The sequence below is a fragment of the Heterodontus francisci genome, chromosome 7 (assembly GCF_036365525.1).
Source record: "Heterodontus francisci isolate sHetFra1 chromosome 7, sHetFra1.hap1, whole genome shotgun sequence".
Classification (NCBI taxonomy): Eukaryota; Metazoa; Chordata; class Chondrichthyes; order Heterodontiformes; family Heterodontidae; genus Heterodontus; species Heterodontus francisci.
This window is the reverse complement of record NC_090377.1, coordinates 1,872,805-1,889,598: the sequence shown is the minus strand read 5'-3', so window position 1 is coordinate 1,889,598 and position 16,794 is coordinate 1,872,805. Positions and strand designations below refer to the sequence as shown.

The 16,794-nt window shown below is 48.7% G+C and overlaps 1 protein-coding gene across 1 annotated transcript in view; it reads right to left on the bottom strand.

The window, feature by feature from the left end:
• The window catches only part of LOC137371799 (beta-galactosidase-like), a 149,047-nt gene extending 134,462 nt beyond the window's left edge, over positions 1-14,585 (bottom strand). The window contains exons 1-5 of the mRNA XM_068034679.1: positions 14,389-14,585; positions 13,796-14,057; positions 12,797-12,966; positions 7,191-7,341; positions 1,457-1,517 (exon numbers count right to left, since the gene is read on the bottom strand). Coding sequence (XP_067890780.1) covers positions 1,457-1,517; positions 7,191-7,341; positions 12,797-12,966; positions 13,796-14,057; positions 14,389-14,585 — 841 coding nt within the window. The remainder of the gene's footprint in view (positions 1-1,456; positions 1,518-7,190; positions 7,342-12,796; positions 12,967-13,795; positions 14,058-14,388) is intronic.
• Between the last annotated feature and the right edge of the window lie 2,209 nt (positions 14,586-16,794).

Here is a 16,794-nt window from a genome sequence, read left to right as displayed (position 1 = left end):
TCCATGACGGTGCTTCTGATATGACCTCCTTTTTCCTCAACCGAGGATTTCCCCCCACTGTGGTTGACAGGGCCCTCAACCGTGTCCGACCCATTCCCCGCACCTCTACCCTCACCCCTTCCCCTCCCTCCCAGAACCGTGACAGGGTTCCCCTTGTCCTCACTTTTCATCCCACCAGCCTCCATATCCAAAGGATCATCCTCCGCCATTTTCGCCACCTCCAGCGTGATGCCACTACCAGTCGCATCTTCCCCTCCCTTCCCCTGTCAGCATTCCGAAGGGATCGTTCCCTCCGCGACACCCTGGTCCACTCCTCCATTACCCCCACCACCTCGTCCCCGTCCCAGGGCACCTTCCCTTGCAATCGCAGGAGGTGTAATACCTGCCCATTTACCTCCTCTCTCCTCACTATCCCAGGCCCCAAACACTCCTTTCAGGTGAAGCAGCGATTTACTTGTACTTCTTTCAATGTAGTATACTGTATTCGCTGCTCACAGTGTGGTCTCCTCTACATTGGGGAGACCAAGCGCAGACTGGGTGACCGCTTTGCGGAACATCTCCGCTCAGTCCGCAAGCAGGACCCTGAGCTTCCGGTTGCTTGCCATTTCAACACTCCCCCCTGCTCTCATGCTCACATCTCTGTTCTGGGATTGCTGCAGTGTTCCAGTGAACATCAACGCAAGCTCGAGGAACAGCATCTCATCTACCGATTAGGCACACTACAGCCTGCCGGACTGAACATTGAGTTCAATAATTTCAGAGCATGACAGCCCCCCACTTTACTTTCATTTTTAGTCATTTTTAGTTATTTTTTCTTCCTTTTTTTTTTGCATTCCTTTTTACATTTTTTACAATCTTTTTTTGCATTTATTTCATTTCATCTTAGTTTGTTCAGTTTGCTTACCCACTGTTTTTTTCAGGTTGTTTTTCTTCAGGTTTGCACTTGCTGATGTTCATTATTCAGTATATTCACACCTAATCTGTACTAATGCTTTGTCTTTCAACACACCATTAACATATTGTTTGCCTTTGCTCCGTGACCTTTTGGTCAGCTATGTGGCCTGGTCCAATCTGCACCTTCTCCTTTGTTATCTCTTGCCCAACCCCCACCTCACTTGTTTATAATCTGTGACTTTTCTAATATTTGTCAGTTCCGAAGAAGGGTCACTGACCCGAAACGTTAACTCTGCTTCTCTTTCCACAGATGCTGCCAGACCTGCTGAGTGAATCCAGCATTTCTTGTTTTTGTTTCAGATTTCCAGCATCCGCAGTATTTTGCTTTTATTAGACTGCCTCCTGTTTGATTCCCCCATTTTTGAATTATTCTTTACTCTGGCACTATGTGCCTCTACCAGTCCTCTGTGCACCTTGTATCTCATAATATTTCATCCGGGAACCCATCTCCTGGCAAACTATTTCCCTCTCGGTGTCCCAGTTTATAGCAGTCCCTTCCTACCTTGATCAGATGATCTTAAATTGATTGTTGAATTCTGCAGAAGCCAGGCTGGCAGTCCACCCTGAAAACATACATAATTATAAAACAGGAACTTTAAACTCAAGTGCTACCCAGTGCAGTACTGAGCCCCACACAAAGCAGCAAAGACCCAGGCTCCATCCCTGGCCTGTGTTAACCTCTCACTGTGGTACTGAGCCCCACACAGAGCAGGAAAGGCCCAGGCTCCATCCCCAGCCTGTGTTAATTTCTCACTGTGGTACTGAGCCCCACACAGAGCAGGAAAGGCCCAGGCTCCATCCCTGGCCTGTGTTAATCTCTCACTGTGGTACTGAGCCCCACACAGAGCAGCAAAGACCCAGGCTCCATCCCCGGCCTGTGTTAATCTCTCACTGTGGTACTGAGCCCCACACAGAGCAGGAAAGGCCCAGGCTCCATCCCCGGCCTGTGTTAATCTCTCACTGTGGTACTGAGCCCCACACAGAGCAGGAAAGGCCCAGGCTCCATCCCCAGCCTGTGTTAATCTCTCACTGTGGTACTGAGCCCCACACAGAGCAGCAAAGACCCAGGCTCCATCCCCGGCCTGTGTTAATCTCTCACTGTGGTACTGAGCCCCACACAGAGCAGGAAAGGCCCAGGCTCCATCCCCGGCCTGTGTTAATCTCTCTCACTTTAGATGTACTCTCGAGTACTTTAGATGGGTCAGTTTTTGTCCAGTGTGTGCAGAAGGGTTTTCTGACACAGTATGTAGACAGGCCAACCAGGGGCGATGCCACATTGGATTTGGTACTGGGTAATGAACCCGGCCAGGTGTTAGATTTAGATGTAGGTGAGCACTTTGGTGATAGTGATCACAATTCGGTTAGGTTTACCTTAGCGATGGGCAGGGACAGGTATATACCGCAGGGCAAAAATTATAGCTGGGGGAAAGGAAATTATGATGCGATTAGGCAAGATTTAGGATGCGTAGGATGGGGAAGGAAACTGCAGGGGATGGGAACAATCGAAATGTGGAGCTTATTCAAGGAGCAGCTACTGCGTGTCCTTGATAAGTATGTACCCGTCAGGCAGGGAGGAAGTTGTCGAGCGAGGGAGCCGTGGTTTACTAAAGAAGTTGAAGCGCTTGTCAAGAGGAAGAAGAAGGCTTATGTTAGGATGAGACGTGAAGGCTCAGTTAGGGCACTTGACAGCTACAAGCGAGCCAGGAAGGATCTAAAGGGAGAGCTAAGAAGAGCAAGGAGAGGACACGAGAAGTCATTGACGGATAGGATCAGGGAAAACCCTAAGGCTTTCTAAAGGTATATCAGGAATAAAAGAATGACTAGAGTTAGATTAGGGCCAATCAAGGATAGTAGTGGGAAGTTGTGTGTGGAATCAGAGGAGATAGGGGAAGTGTTAAATGAATATTTTGCGTCAGTATTTACAGTAGAGAAAGAAAATGTTGTTGAGGAGAATACTGAGATTCAGGCTACTCGACTAGATGGGATTGAGGTTCACAAGGAGGAGGTGTTAGCAATTTTGGAAAGTGTGAAAATAGATAAGTCCCCTGGGCTAGATGGGATTTACCCTAGGATTCTCTGGGAAGCTAGGGAGGAGATTGCAGAGCCTTTGTCCTTGATCTTTATGTCGTGATTGTCGACAGGAATAGTGCCGGAAGACTGGAGGATAGCAAATGTTGTCCCCTTGTTCAAGAAGGGGAGTAGAGACAGCCCTGGTAATTATAGACCTGTGAGCCTTACTTCGGTTGTGGGTAAAAGGTTATAAGAGATAGGATTTATAATCATCTTGAAAAGAATAAGTTCATTAGCGATCGTCAGCACGGTTTTGTGACGGGTAGGTCGTGCCTCACAAACCTTATAGAGTTTTTCAAGAAGGTGACCAAACAGGTGGATAAGGGTAAAGCAGTGGATGTGGTGTATATGGATTTCAGTAAGGCGTTTGATAAGGTTCCCCACGGTAGGCTATTGCAGAAAATACGGAAGTATGGGGTTGAAGGTGATTTAGAGCTTTGGATCAGAAATTGGCTAGCTGAAAGAAGACAGAGGGTGGTGGTTGATGGCAAATGTTCATCCTGGAGTTTAGTTACTAGTGGTGTACCGCAAGGATCTGTTTTGGGGCCACTGCTGTTTGTCATTTTTATAAATGACCTGGAAGAGGGTGTAGAAGGGTGGGTTAGTACATTTGCGGATGATACGAAGGTCGGTGGAGTTGTGGATAGTGCCGAAGGATGTTGTAGGGTACAGAGGGACATAGATAGGCTGCAGAGCTGGGCTGAGAGATGGCAAATGGAGTTTAATGCGGAAAAGTGTGAGGTGATTCACTTTGGAAGGAGTAACAGGAATGCAGAGTACTGGGCTAATGGGAAGATTCTTGGTAGTGTAGATGAACAGAGAGATCTTGGTGTCCAGGTACATAAATCCCTGAAAGTTGCCACCCAGGTTAATAGGGCTGTTAAGAAGGCATATGGTGTGTTAGCTTTTATTAGTAGGGGGATCGAGTTTCGGAGCCAGGAGGTCATGCTGCAGCTGTACAAAACTCTGGTGAGACCGCACCTGGAGTATTGCGTGCAGTTCTGGTCACCGCATTATAGGAAGGATGTGGAAGCTTTGGAAAGGGTGCAGAGGAGATTTACTAGGATGTTGCCTGGTATGGAGGGAAGGTCTTACGAGGAAAGGCTGAGGGACTTGAGGTTGTTTTCGTTGGAGAGGAGGAGGAGGAGAGGTGACTTAATAGAGACATATAAGATAATCAGAGGATTAGATAGGGTGGATAGTGAGCGTCTTTTTCCTCGGATGGTGATGGCAAACACGAGGGGACATAGCTTCAAGTTGAGGGGTGATAGATATAGGATAGATGTGAGAGGTAGTTTCTTTACTCAGAGAGTAGTAAGGGCGTGGAACGCCCTGCCTGCAGCAGTAGTAGATTCGCCAACTTTAAGGGCATTTAAGTGGTCATTGGATAGACATATGGATGAAAATGGAATAGTGTAGGTCAGATGGTTTCACAGGTCGGCGCAACATCGAGGGCCGAAGGGCCTGTACTGCGCTGTAATGTTCTAATTTTAATTCACTGTGGTACTGAGCCCACAGAGAGCGGGAAAGGCCCAGGCTCCATCCCTGGCCTGTGCTGAGTGTGCCAGTCACACCCAGTGTGGTAGTAGCAGCTTGCTCCCAGACCAGCCAGGATTCAGTGTACCATCGGGCAGGGCTCAGTCCCCACAGGTTACCACCTTCCCCCTACCACCTCCCACCCCAGCTCTGCTTGTGGGGAATGGGAGGCAGTGACCACAGTATTTAAACAAAAACAAGAAATGCTGGAATCACTCAGCAGGTCTGGCAGCATCTGTGGAAAGAGAAGCAGAGTTAACGTTTCGGGTCAGTGACCCTTCTTCGGAACTGACAAATATTAGAAAAGTCACAGATTATAAGCAAGTGAGGTGGGGGTGGGGAAAGAGATAACAAAGGAGAAGGTGCAGATTGGACCAGGCCACATAGCTGACCAAAAGGTCACGGAGCAAAGGCAAACAATATGTTAATGGTGTGTTGAAAGACAAAGCATTAGTACAGATTAGGTGTGAATATACTGAATATTGAACAGCAGCAAGTGCAAACCTGAAAAAAAACCTGAAAAAAACAGTGGGTAAGCAAACTGAACAAACTAAGATGAAATGAAATAAATGCAAAAAAAGATTGTAAAAAATGTAAAAAAGAATGTAAAAAAAAGGAAGAAAAAATAACTAAAAATGAAAGTAAAATGGGGGGCTGTCATGCTCTGAAATTATTGAACTCAATGTTCAATCCGGCAGACTGTAGTGTGCCTAATCGGTAGATGAGATGCTGTTCCTCGAGCTTGCGTTGATGTTCACTGGAATACTGCAGCAATCCCAGGACAGAGATGTGAGCATGAGAGCAGGGGGGAGTGTTGAAATGGCAAGCCAGCGGAAGCTCAGGGTCCTGCTTGCGGACTGAGCGGAGATGTTCCGCAAAGCGGTCACCCAGTCTGCGCTTGGTCTCCCCAATGTAGAGGAGACCACACTGTGAGCAGCGAATATAGTATACTACATTGAAAGAAGTACAAGTAAATCGCTGCTTCACCTGAAAGGAGTGTTTGGGGCCTGGGATAGTGAGGAGAGAGGAGGTAAATGGGCAGGTATTACACCTCCTGCGATTGCAGGGGAAGGTGCCCTGGGACGGGGACGAGGTGGTGGGGGGTAATGGAGGAGTGGACCAGGGTGTCGCGGAGGGAACGATCCCTTCGGAATGCTGACAGGGGAAGGGAGGGGAAGATGCGACTGGTAGTGGCATCACGCTGGAGGTGGCGAAAAAGGCGGAGGATGATCCTTTGGATATGGAGGCTGGTGGGATGAAAAGTGAGGACAAGGGGAACCCTGTCACGGTTCTGGGATGGAGGGGAAGGGGTGAGGGTAGAGGTGCGGGGAATGGGTCGGACACGGTTGAGGGCCCTGTCAACCACAGTGGGGGGAAATCCTCGGTTGAGGAAAAAGGAGGTCATATCAGAAGCACCGTCATGGAAGGTAGCATCATCAGAGCAGATGCGTCGGAGACGGAGAAACTGGGAGAATGGAATGGAGTCCTTACAGGAGGTAGGGTGTGAAGAAGTGTAGTCGAGGTAGCTGTGGGAGTCGGTGGTCTTATAATGGATATTAGTAGACAACCTATCCCCAGAGATTGAGACAGAGAAGTCGAGGAAGGGAAGGGAAGTGTCAGAGATGGACCATGTAAAGGTGAGAGAAGGGTGGAAATTGGAAGCAAACTTTATCAACTTTGCTTCCAATTTCCAGGGCCCCGTCCCAGGGCACCTTCCCCTGCAATCGCAGGAGGTGTAATACCTGCCCATTTACCTCCTCTCTCCTCACTATCCCAGGCCCCAAACACTCCTTTCAGGTGAAGCAGCGATTTACTTGTACTTCTTTCAATGTAGTATACTGTATTCGCTGCTCACAGTGTGGTCTCCTCTACATTGGGGAGACCAAGCGCAGACTGGGTGACCGCTTTGCGGAACATCTCCGCTCAGTCCGCAAGCAGGACCCTGAGCTTCCGGTTGCTTGCCATTTCAACACTACCCCCTGCTCTCATGCTCACATCTCTGTCCTGGGATTGCTGCAGTGTTCCAGTGAACATCAACGCAAGCTCGAGGCACAGCATCTCATCTACCGATTAGGCACACTACAGCCTGCCGGACTGAACATTGAGTTCAATAATTTCAGAGCATGACAGCCCCCCATTTTACTTTCATTTTTAGTTATTTTTTCTTTCTTTTTTTTTTACATTCTTTACTATTTTTTTTGCATTTATTTCATTTCATCTTAGTTTGTTCAGTTTGCTTACCCACTGTTTTTTTCAGGTTTGCACTTGCTGCTGTTCAATATTCAGTGTATTCACACCTAATCTGTACTAATGCTTTGTCTTTCAACACACCATTAACATATTGTTTGCCTTTGCTCCGTGACCTTTTGGTCAGCTATGTGGCCTGGTCCAATCTGCACCTTCTCCTTTGTTATCTCTTGCCCCACCCCCACCTCACCTACTTATAACCTGTGACTTTTCTAATATTTGTCAGTTCTGAAGAAGGGTCACTGACCCGAAACGTTAACTCTGCTTCTCTTTCCACAGATGCTGCCAGACCTGCTGAGTGATTCCAGCATTTCTTGTTTTTGTTTCAGATTTCCAGTATCCGCAGTATTTTGCTTTTATTACAGTATTTAAACAGTTCTCACCAGTTCCCACTCTGCACAGATGTAGGGTCCAGGACGGAGAATGACGAACAGGCCCATCTCCTGAGCAAGGCTCAGAAAATACTCAACATCTTTGGATTTGCTGAAGTCATATGCCCCAGGTGTAATTTCGTGGTAATTCCAGGGAACGTACCTGGGAGGGCAGAGACAGGAGAGGACATCAGATGCTGCATTAATTACTGTACAGAAGTAATATTCACACAACCCATTATTTCCCCTCTAAACAATTCCACAACCACAGACTCCTTTCCAGTTTATTCATCACCAGGAGTGAGTTACAGGCTGGAATCTAATCGAGGGGTTCGGGGGGTTTATATATAGAATAACAGATACCCGGGAGTGAGTTACAGACTGGAATCTAATCGAGGGGTTCGGGGGGTTTATATATGGAATAACAGATACCCGGGAGTGAGTTACAGACTGGAATCTAATGGAGGGGTTCAGGGGGTTTATATATGGAATAACAAATACCCGGGAGTGAGTTACAGACTGGAATCTAATCGAGGGGTTCGGGGGGTTTATATATAGAATAACAGATATCCGGGAGTGAGTTACAGACTGGAATCTAATCGAGGGGTTCGGGGGTTTATATATAGAATAACAGATACCCGGGAGTGAGTTACAGACTGGAATCTAATCGAGGGTCTCGGGGGTTTATATATAGAATAACTGTTATCTGGGAGTGAGTTACAGTGTGGAATCTAATTGAGGGGTTCAGGGGGTTTATATACAGAATAACAGATACCCGGGAGTGAGTTACAGACTGGAATCTAATCGAGGGGTTCGGGGGTTTATATATAGAATAACTGTTATCTGGGAGTGAGTTACAGTGTGGAATCTAATTGAGGGGTTCAGGGGGTTTATATACAGAATAACAGATACCCGGGAGTGAGTTACAGACTGGAATCTAATCGAGGGTCTCGGGGGTTTATATATAGAATAACTGTTATCTGGGAGTGAGTTACAGTGTGGAATCTAATTGAGGGGTTCAGGGGGTTTATATACAGAATAACAGATACCCGGGAGTGAGTTACAGACTGGAATCTAATCGAGGGGTTCGGGGGTTTATATATAGAATAACAGATACCCGGGAGTGAGTTACAGACTGGAATCTAATCGAGGGTCTCGGGGGTTTATATATAGAATAACTGTTATCTGGGAGTGAGTTACAGTGTGGAATCTAATTGAGGGGTTCAGGGGGTTTATATACAGAATAACAGATACCGGGGAATGAGTTACAGACTGGAATCTAATTGGGGGGTTCAGGGGGTTGATATATCGAATTACAGGTGGGGGGGATGGTGTTACAAGCGATGGTGGGATGTTTCAGTGGAGAGTGTTTGAGAAACAGTCAAAACAGTATCATTGGGTTTAGACTAATTCCAGAAGAGGACCAGGAACAATCAAATCTGAAATTAGTCAGTTGGAGAAGTGCTAATTTCAGGAAGTTGAACAGGGATCGGGCCCAGGTGGATTGGAATCAAAGATTATCGGATAAAACAGGAAATGAGCAATAGGAGGCAGTCAAAATAAAGAACTTGCATTTCTATAGCACCTTTCACAGAATTGTTATAGTGGAGAAGGAGGCCATTTGGTCCATTATGTCTGCACCGGCTCTCCAAATGAGCAATTCACCCACTGCTATTTTCCTGCCTTCTTCCCGTAACCCTGCCCATTCTTCCTTTTCAGATAACAGTCTAATTCCCTTTTGAATGCTCCAATAGAACCTGCCTCCACCACACTCACACGCAGTGCATTTCAGATCCTGACCACTCTACTTTATATCCATTCATGGGATGTGGGTGTTGCTGGCCAGGCCAGCATTTATTGCCCATCCCTAATTGCCCTTGAGAAGGTGGTGGTGAGCTGCCTTCTTGAACCGCTGCAGTCAATGAGAGGTATGTACACCCACAGTGTTAGGAAAGGAGTTCCAGGATTTTGACCCAGCGACAGTGAAGGAACAGCGATATAGTTCCAAGTCAGAGAAGCAGAGTTAACGTTTCGGGTCAGTGACCCTTCTTCGGAACTGACAAATATTAGAAAAGTCACAGTGACTTTTCTAATATTTGTCAGTTCCAAAGAAGGGTCACTGACCCGAAACGTTAACTCTGCTTCTCTTTCCACAGATGCTGCCAGACCTGCTGAGTGATTCCAGCATTTCTTGTTTTTGTTTCAGATTTCCAGCATCCGCAGTATTTTGCTTTTATTTTAGTTCCAAGTCAGGATGGTTTGTGGCTTGGAGGGAAACTTGAGGTGGTGGTGTTCCCATGCATCTTCTGTCCTTGTCCTTTTAGTTGGTAGAGGTCGCAGGTTTGGAAGGTGCTGACTAAGAAGACTTGTTGAGTTGTTGCAGTGCATTTTGTAGATGGTAAACACTGCTGCCACTGTGCGTCGGTGGTGGAGGGAGTGAATGTTGAAGGTGGTGGACGGGGTGCCAATCAAGTGGGCTGCTTTGTCCTGGATGGTGTCGAGCTCTTGAGTGTTGTTGGAGCTGCACCCATCCTGGCAAGTGGAGAGTATTCCATCACACTCCTGACTTGTGCCTAGTCGGCTTTGGAGCGTCAGGTGGTGAGTTACTCATCGCAGAATTCCCAGCTTCTGACCTGCTCTTGTCGCCACAGTATTTATGTGGCTGGTCCAGTTCAGTTTCTGGTCAATGGTAATCCCTAGGATGTTGATAATGAAGAAGTTTTTCCTCATGTCACTTTTGCTTCTTTTACCAAATACTTTAAATCTGTGCACTCTCGTTCTCAATCCTTTCATGAGTGGGAACAGTTTCTCTATCGACTCTGTCCAGACCCCTCATGATTTTGAATACCTCTATCAAATCTCTTCTCAGCCTTCTCTTCTCCAGGGAAAACAGTCCTAACTTCTCCAATCTATCTTCATAACTGAAGTTCCTCATCCCTGGAACAATTCTCATGAATCTTTTCTGCACCCTCTCTAACGCCTTCACATCCTTCCTAAAGTACGGCTCCCAGAACTGGACACAATACTCCAGCTGAGGCCGAACTAGTGTCTTATACATGTTCAACATAACTTCCTTGCTCTTGTACTCTATCCCCCTATTAATAAAGCCCAGAATACTGTATGCTTTATTAACCACTCTCTCAACCTGTCCTCCCACCTTCAATGACTTATGCACATATACACCCAGGTCCCTCTGCTCCTGCACCCCCTTTAGAATTATGCCCTTTATTTTATATTGTCTCCGCCTATCCAAATTTATCACTTCACATTTCTCTGAATTGAACTTCATCTACCACCTGTCTGACCATTCCACCAACTTGTCTATATCCTTTTGAAGTTCTACACTATCCTCCTCACAGTTCACAATGCTTCCAAGTTTCGTATCATCTGCAAACTTTGAAATTGTGCCCTGTACACCAAGGTCTAGGTCATTAATATCTATCAGGAAAAGCAAGGGTCCCAACACTGATCCCTGGGGAACTCCACTACAAACCTTCCTCCATCCCGAAAAATATCCATTAACCATTACTCTTTGTTTTCTGTCACTCAGCCAATTTCGTATCCATGTTGCTACTGTCCCTTTTATTCCATGAGCTATAACTTTGCTCACAAATCTGTTGTGTGGCACTGTATCAAATGCCTTTTGGAAGTTTATACACCACATCAACAGCATTGCCCTCATCAACTCTTGCTGTTACCTCTTCAAAAAACTCCAGCAAGTTAGTTAAACATGATTTTCCCTTAAGAAATCCATGCTGGCTTTCCTTAATTAACCTGCAATTGTCCAGCTGACTATTAATTTTCTCCCAAATTATTTTCTTTTTTCGAAGTTTTCCCACCACCAAAGTTAAACTGACTGGCCTGTAGTTGCTGAGTTTATCTTTACAACCTTTGTTGAACAAGGGTGTAACGTTTGCAATTCTCCAGTCCTCTGGCACCACCCCCGAGTCTAAGGAAGACTTAAAAATTCCAGCCAGTGCCTCCGCAATTTCCACCCTCACTTCCCTCAGCATCCTTGGATGTATCTCATCGAGTCCTGGTGCCTTATCCACTTTAAGTATAGACAGGTTATCCAATACCTCCTCATCAATTTTAATTATAATGTTTGAATTACTTCCTCTTTCACTGTGGCCTGGGATTCCCTTTTAGTTCACTGCCAGTCTCTTTTCATACTCTCTCTTTGCTTCTCTTTGATTTTTCACTTCCCCTCTGGACCTTCTATATTCTGCCTGGTTCTCAATAGTATTTTCTACCTGACATCTGTCATACACACACTTTATCTTCTTTATCTTAATCTCTATTGTTTTTGTCATCCAGGGAGCTCTGGATTTGTTTGCCCTACTTTTCCCCTTCAAGGGAACATATCTTGACTGAGCCCAAACTATCTCTTCTTTAAAGGTAGCCCATTGTAAAGCTACTGTTTTTCCTGCCAGTCTTTGAGTCCAATTTATTCACCCCAGCTCCATTATTACCTCACTGAAGTTGGCTTTCCCTCAGTTAATTATTCTTACTCTGGATTGCTCTTTGTCCTTTTCTATAGTCAGTCTAAACCTTATGACACAATGATCACTGTCCCCTAAATGATCTCCTACTGATACTTGATCCACTTGACCCACCTCATTCCCAAGAACCAGGTCTAGCAGTGTCTCCTTTCTCGTTGGACTAGCAACATACTGTTGTCGAAAATTTTCCTGAACACACTCTAGGAGCTCTTGCCCCTCACTGCCCTTTACACTACTATTATCCCAGTCTATGTTTGGATAATTAAAGTCCCCCATTATAACGACACTATAATTTTTGCACCTCTCTGTAATTTCCTTGCAAATTTGTTCCTCCATGTCCCTCCCACTAACTGGTGGTCTGTAGACAACACCGAGCAATGTAACTGCACCTTTTTTGTTCCTTAGCTCGAGCCAAATTGATTCCGTCCTCGACCCCTCTGGGACATCCTTTCTCTCCAGCACTGCAATGCTCTCCTTAATCAATACCACCATCCCTCCCTCCTTTTCTATCTTTCCTGAACACCTTGTATCCAGGAATATTTAACTGCCACTCCTGCCCTTCTTTGAGCCAGGTCTCTGTTATAGAACATCCTCAGGGAGTTCCAAAGCACTTAACATCCTATGAAGTACTTTTTGATGTTTTATAGCAAACATGGCAGCCAATTAATGAACAGCAAGCTCCCACAAACTGCAATGAAATAAATGAACAGATAATCTGGTTAATGATTTTGGGAGGGGAATAAATATTGGGCCCGGGTCACTGGGCAGAATTCACCCGCCTTCTTCAAAATAACAACTGAGGGATCATTTACATCAACCTCAGAGGGCAGGCAGGGACTCAGTTTAAAAATTTCATCGAAAAGACAGCACCTCCAACAGTGCTGCACTCCCTCAGTAGTGACCCTCCGACAGTGCAGCGCGCCCTCAGTACTGACTCTCTGACAATGCAGCACTCCTTCAGTAGTGAACCTCCGACAGTGCAGCGGCCCTCAGTACTGATCCTCCGACAGCGCAGCACTCCCTCAGTACTGACCCTCCGACATCATGGTGCTCCCTAAGGATTGGGCCCTTCATCTGACCCCGTAAATCAAGGACAATTGATTGTGTTTCACTTACACCTGGATTGCATTGAGCCCAGCCATGTACATTTTCTGCAGCCTGTCCTTCCAGTAGATATGGGGAACTCGGAAGTAGTGTATACTCCCAGAGATGTACCGGAAACAGGAATCATCCTTACTGAAGCAATTCTTCTCGTAATCAATGGTGAAAGTACCAGATTTGGAACTCTGAAAGGGAAAGGACACCACAGGGTTAAAACCACAGTAAAGCTCTCTCTATACTGTCCCCATCCAACACTCCCAGGGGGAGCAGCTGCATCTGTGCTGCTGCAACAGCAACTGGAGTGGAGAGAGGAGAGTGTGGAGAGAGTAGAGACTGGAGTAACCGCAGAGTGGAGAGGGGAGAGTGCGGAGAGTGTAGAGACTGGAGTAACTGCAGAGTGGAGAGAGGAGCGTGGAGAGACTGGTGTAACTGCAGAGTGGAGAGAGGAGCGTGGAGAGACTGGTGTAACTGCAGAGTGGAGAGAGGAGAGTGGAGAGACTGGTGTAACTGCAGAGTGGAGAGAGGAGAGTGGAGGGAGTGGAGTAACTACAGAGTGGAGAGTGTGGAGAGTGTAGAGACTGGAGTAACTGCAGAGTGGAGAGGAGAGAGTGGAGTAACTGCAGAGTGAAGAGAGGAGTGTGTGGAGAGTGTAGAGACTGGAGTAACTGCAGAGTGGAGAGAGGTTGGTATGGAGAGTGTAGAGACTGGAGTAACTGCAGAGTGGAGAGAGGAGAGTGGAGAGAGTGGAGAAACTGCAGAGTGGAGAGGGGAGAGTGTGGAGAGTGTAGAGACTGGAGTAACTGCAGAGTGGAGAGGAGAGTGTGGAGTAACTGCAGAGTGGAGAGGGGAGAGTGTGGAGAGTGTAGAGACTGGAGTAACTGCAGAGTGGAGAGGGGAGAGTGTGGCGAGTGTAGAGACTGGAGTAACTGCAGAGTGGAGAGACCGGACCAGTGAATCCATCGAAAGGAGGCAGAAACGTTGCAATTCTTTTTGGAAAGGTGGGTGTTAGAGAACCTGAAAGACTGTTTGGTGGCCGGTAGACTCAGTGGTGGGGCTGCCAAAACCTGTAGGGAGCCCGCGAGTTTGTATTGGCGCTGATTTCCATCCTGCACACAGGGAGCTCCCTCCCCACCCCAACTGCCTGCTCGGGACAGCTGGAGTTGTCCGGGTGCAGCCACTCTTTGTGAAAAATAGGAAGAGGAGTGTACCGGGTGGCTCTAGCCATCCAGGTGAAGAAGCCTCCACCAACTGGAAGACAAATGAAGTTTTGGACTGACTGTATTAAGGTGCTCTAATGAGCAGTTGGAGCAAACATCCCTCGCAGCCTTTCTCTCCCTTCTTTAAACTCAGTCACCTATCCTCCCCTTTTCCTTTACCTTCCTACCCCTATCCTCCTCTACTCCCACACCATTTTGTTTAAAGTTTGTTTTTTGTTTAATCCGTGTCAATTTGCTTTGTTTGTTAGGGATGGACGTGACTCTTAGACCCCATGGCAAGCCTTTCTTCACCGGTGGCGGGGCCCTCCCGCACAAGCACTGCCACGGTTGTTGCAGCTGCTCCTGTCACCCTTTGCACTAATAACATCTAAGCATGAAGTTAAGAGTTACGTCCATCCGAACGTGACGATAGAGGCATGTGTGAAAGCAATGGCTGAGGTTGTTGGCCTTTTGACCATTGTTGTTGCCTCTAAAATGTACGGGAAGGTTGTGTTTTTCCTAAAGACCGAGCGTGCGGTGTCCCTGGCTCTGAACAAGGGGCTCACCGTGGGCGGGACCTTTCTGCCAGTGGACCCGCTGGAGGCCATTGCTTCGCGGGTCTCCTTGTCAAATGTCCCGCCCTTCATTCCTGGTGATCTCCTCCTTCCCCACCTGCACCATCTGGGGTAGATAAACACAGGGCTCACCCCAGTCCCGCTCGGTCTTCGGGAGAACAGCCTCCGGCATGTCTACTCCTTCCTCCGCCAGCTCTTTATGCAGCTGGTGCGGGAGGAGGTTACAGAAGGCCAATTTAGTGTTGAATTCCAGGGGGCAGCGTACAGCGTCTTCTGGACCTCGGACTGGGTGCAATGCCATGCCTGCACGGGGGCAGGGCATGTTCGGAAGAGCTGACCCAGCCTCCAAGCTGCCAGCTCCACCTCAGCAGCCCAGGGTGGTGCTGCTGCACCTCCCCCTATTCCCCCGACACCTGCAACAACTACCGCTCAGGCAGATCCGGAGGCCGGGGTTTCACAGCATCCGGTGGAGACGGGGAGACCCATCCGGGTGGAAGGAAGGCACCGCGCAAAGCAAAACACCCGAAGGCGCACCCCCGAGATACGGAGAAAAGTCCTGAGCCTGAGCTCAGCCCTACAGCTGGTCCAGGGTAGCCCATCTGCCCCACGGCTGAGCTCGGGCCAAGAAACTTGGGCAGGGGTGCACGGAGGGAGAAGCAGAGGCCTCTACTGAGTTGGAGGTCTCTGAGCGACCGCACTCCTCTCACAATAAGAGGAGATCTCCCTCCTCTGAGGAAGGCCACGAGTTGCAGGGTCCATCTCCTGGCGTGGGCCCTCGGGCTCCCCCCCGCCACCAGCCCCATGAGGGCTGAAAGCCCTGGGCGGGAACCCTCTCTCCCTCGGGATGGAGGGTGGAGCGATGCCCCTGTAGCTTTGGGAACTCCCGAGGAGGGGGGCCCGCCCATGGTGGGGGAGCCTGTGGACCCCACGGGAGAATTCATTCCTTTGGCCGATGGGTCGAGTGTCCTGGGTGGGGGCGAGACCTGTGAGGGTCCGCCCTCCCAGCTGCCTGACACTGCAGCCCAGGCTGTACCCAACGCAGAGAACAATTTGTGTAATACCCGTCTGCTGGGTCTGTGGGCGCTGGTAGAGCGAAGATAGCCTCCTCTCTCCGCCTCCGGTCCCAGCTCCGGCTGGATTTCCAGAGTCGGCAACGACGGTTTCCCCTGAGCCGCTCACTGGCCTGGGGGTGGAGGTGGAGGTGGAAAGGGGGGTCCTGAACCGCTGGCGCCCATAGGCTCCAGCCCAATAGATGAACCCAGAGAGGACCCTCCGCCATTGATCCTGGGGGTGGGATCGTGATGGAGGTGGGATCATGATGGAGGCGGGACCAGCTGGTGCGGCCGGAACGTCCGCTCAACAGTGTGTAGTGGGTGTGTCGGCTGCTAGTGGTGACAACCCAGAGTAGGATGGGGACTCAATGTGGGGCACGGAGAACGACCTTGATTCCATCGCCAGTGAGGAGGTGGACTCCCTCGTGCCTCCCACCGAGTCTCCTCTCATCGACACTGCAGACCTCTGGGATTTCCTTGCAGCTTGCAGGGGTTGCCGCAATAAAGTTCGGCTAGCCCTTGGCCAGTGGTTGAATCTGGCGCTGGTCATTCGGTCTGTCTGTGCCACCCTCAAGAAGGCAGGGAAGCGCGCGGACGTGAAACTGGTTGAGAGGCGCCGTTTTAATGTGTTCCTCAATGGGTTGCTGGGGGAGTGGAAGGCCAGGTGCACTTCCGCTCCCTCCTCACAGTGAGGTGTTTGTGACGGGTTTTAATTACCTTTGACATGAAGATAACCATAGCCAGCCTCAACATCAACGGCAGCAGGGGGTCTCACCGCAGATTTCACAATCTCTCAGTCCTCAGGGAAGGGAGATACGCGGTGAGCTTTCTGCAGGAAACCCACACCGTTCCGGGAGACGAAGCCACCTGGCTCCTGGAGTGGCAGGGTGGGGTCTACATGAGTCACCTCATCCCTATTTCTAGTGGGGTGGCTATCTTGTTGGCCCCGACTTTTCAGCCGGAGATCTTGGGGGGTCAAGGAGCTTGTGCCGGGCCGCTTGCTCCACCTCGCCGTTTGCCTGGGTAGCGTGCCGCTCCACTTTGTGAACGTGTACGCGCCCAGGCCCGGCGCGTTGCAAGCGCGCTTCTTTGAAGAAGTGTCCGCTCTCTTGAGCTCCATCGATAGCGGCGAGTGCATCATCCTCGGGGGGGATTTTAACTGCACCCTCGAGGTGGGGGATCGCTCCGGT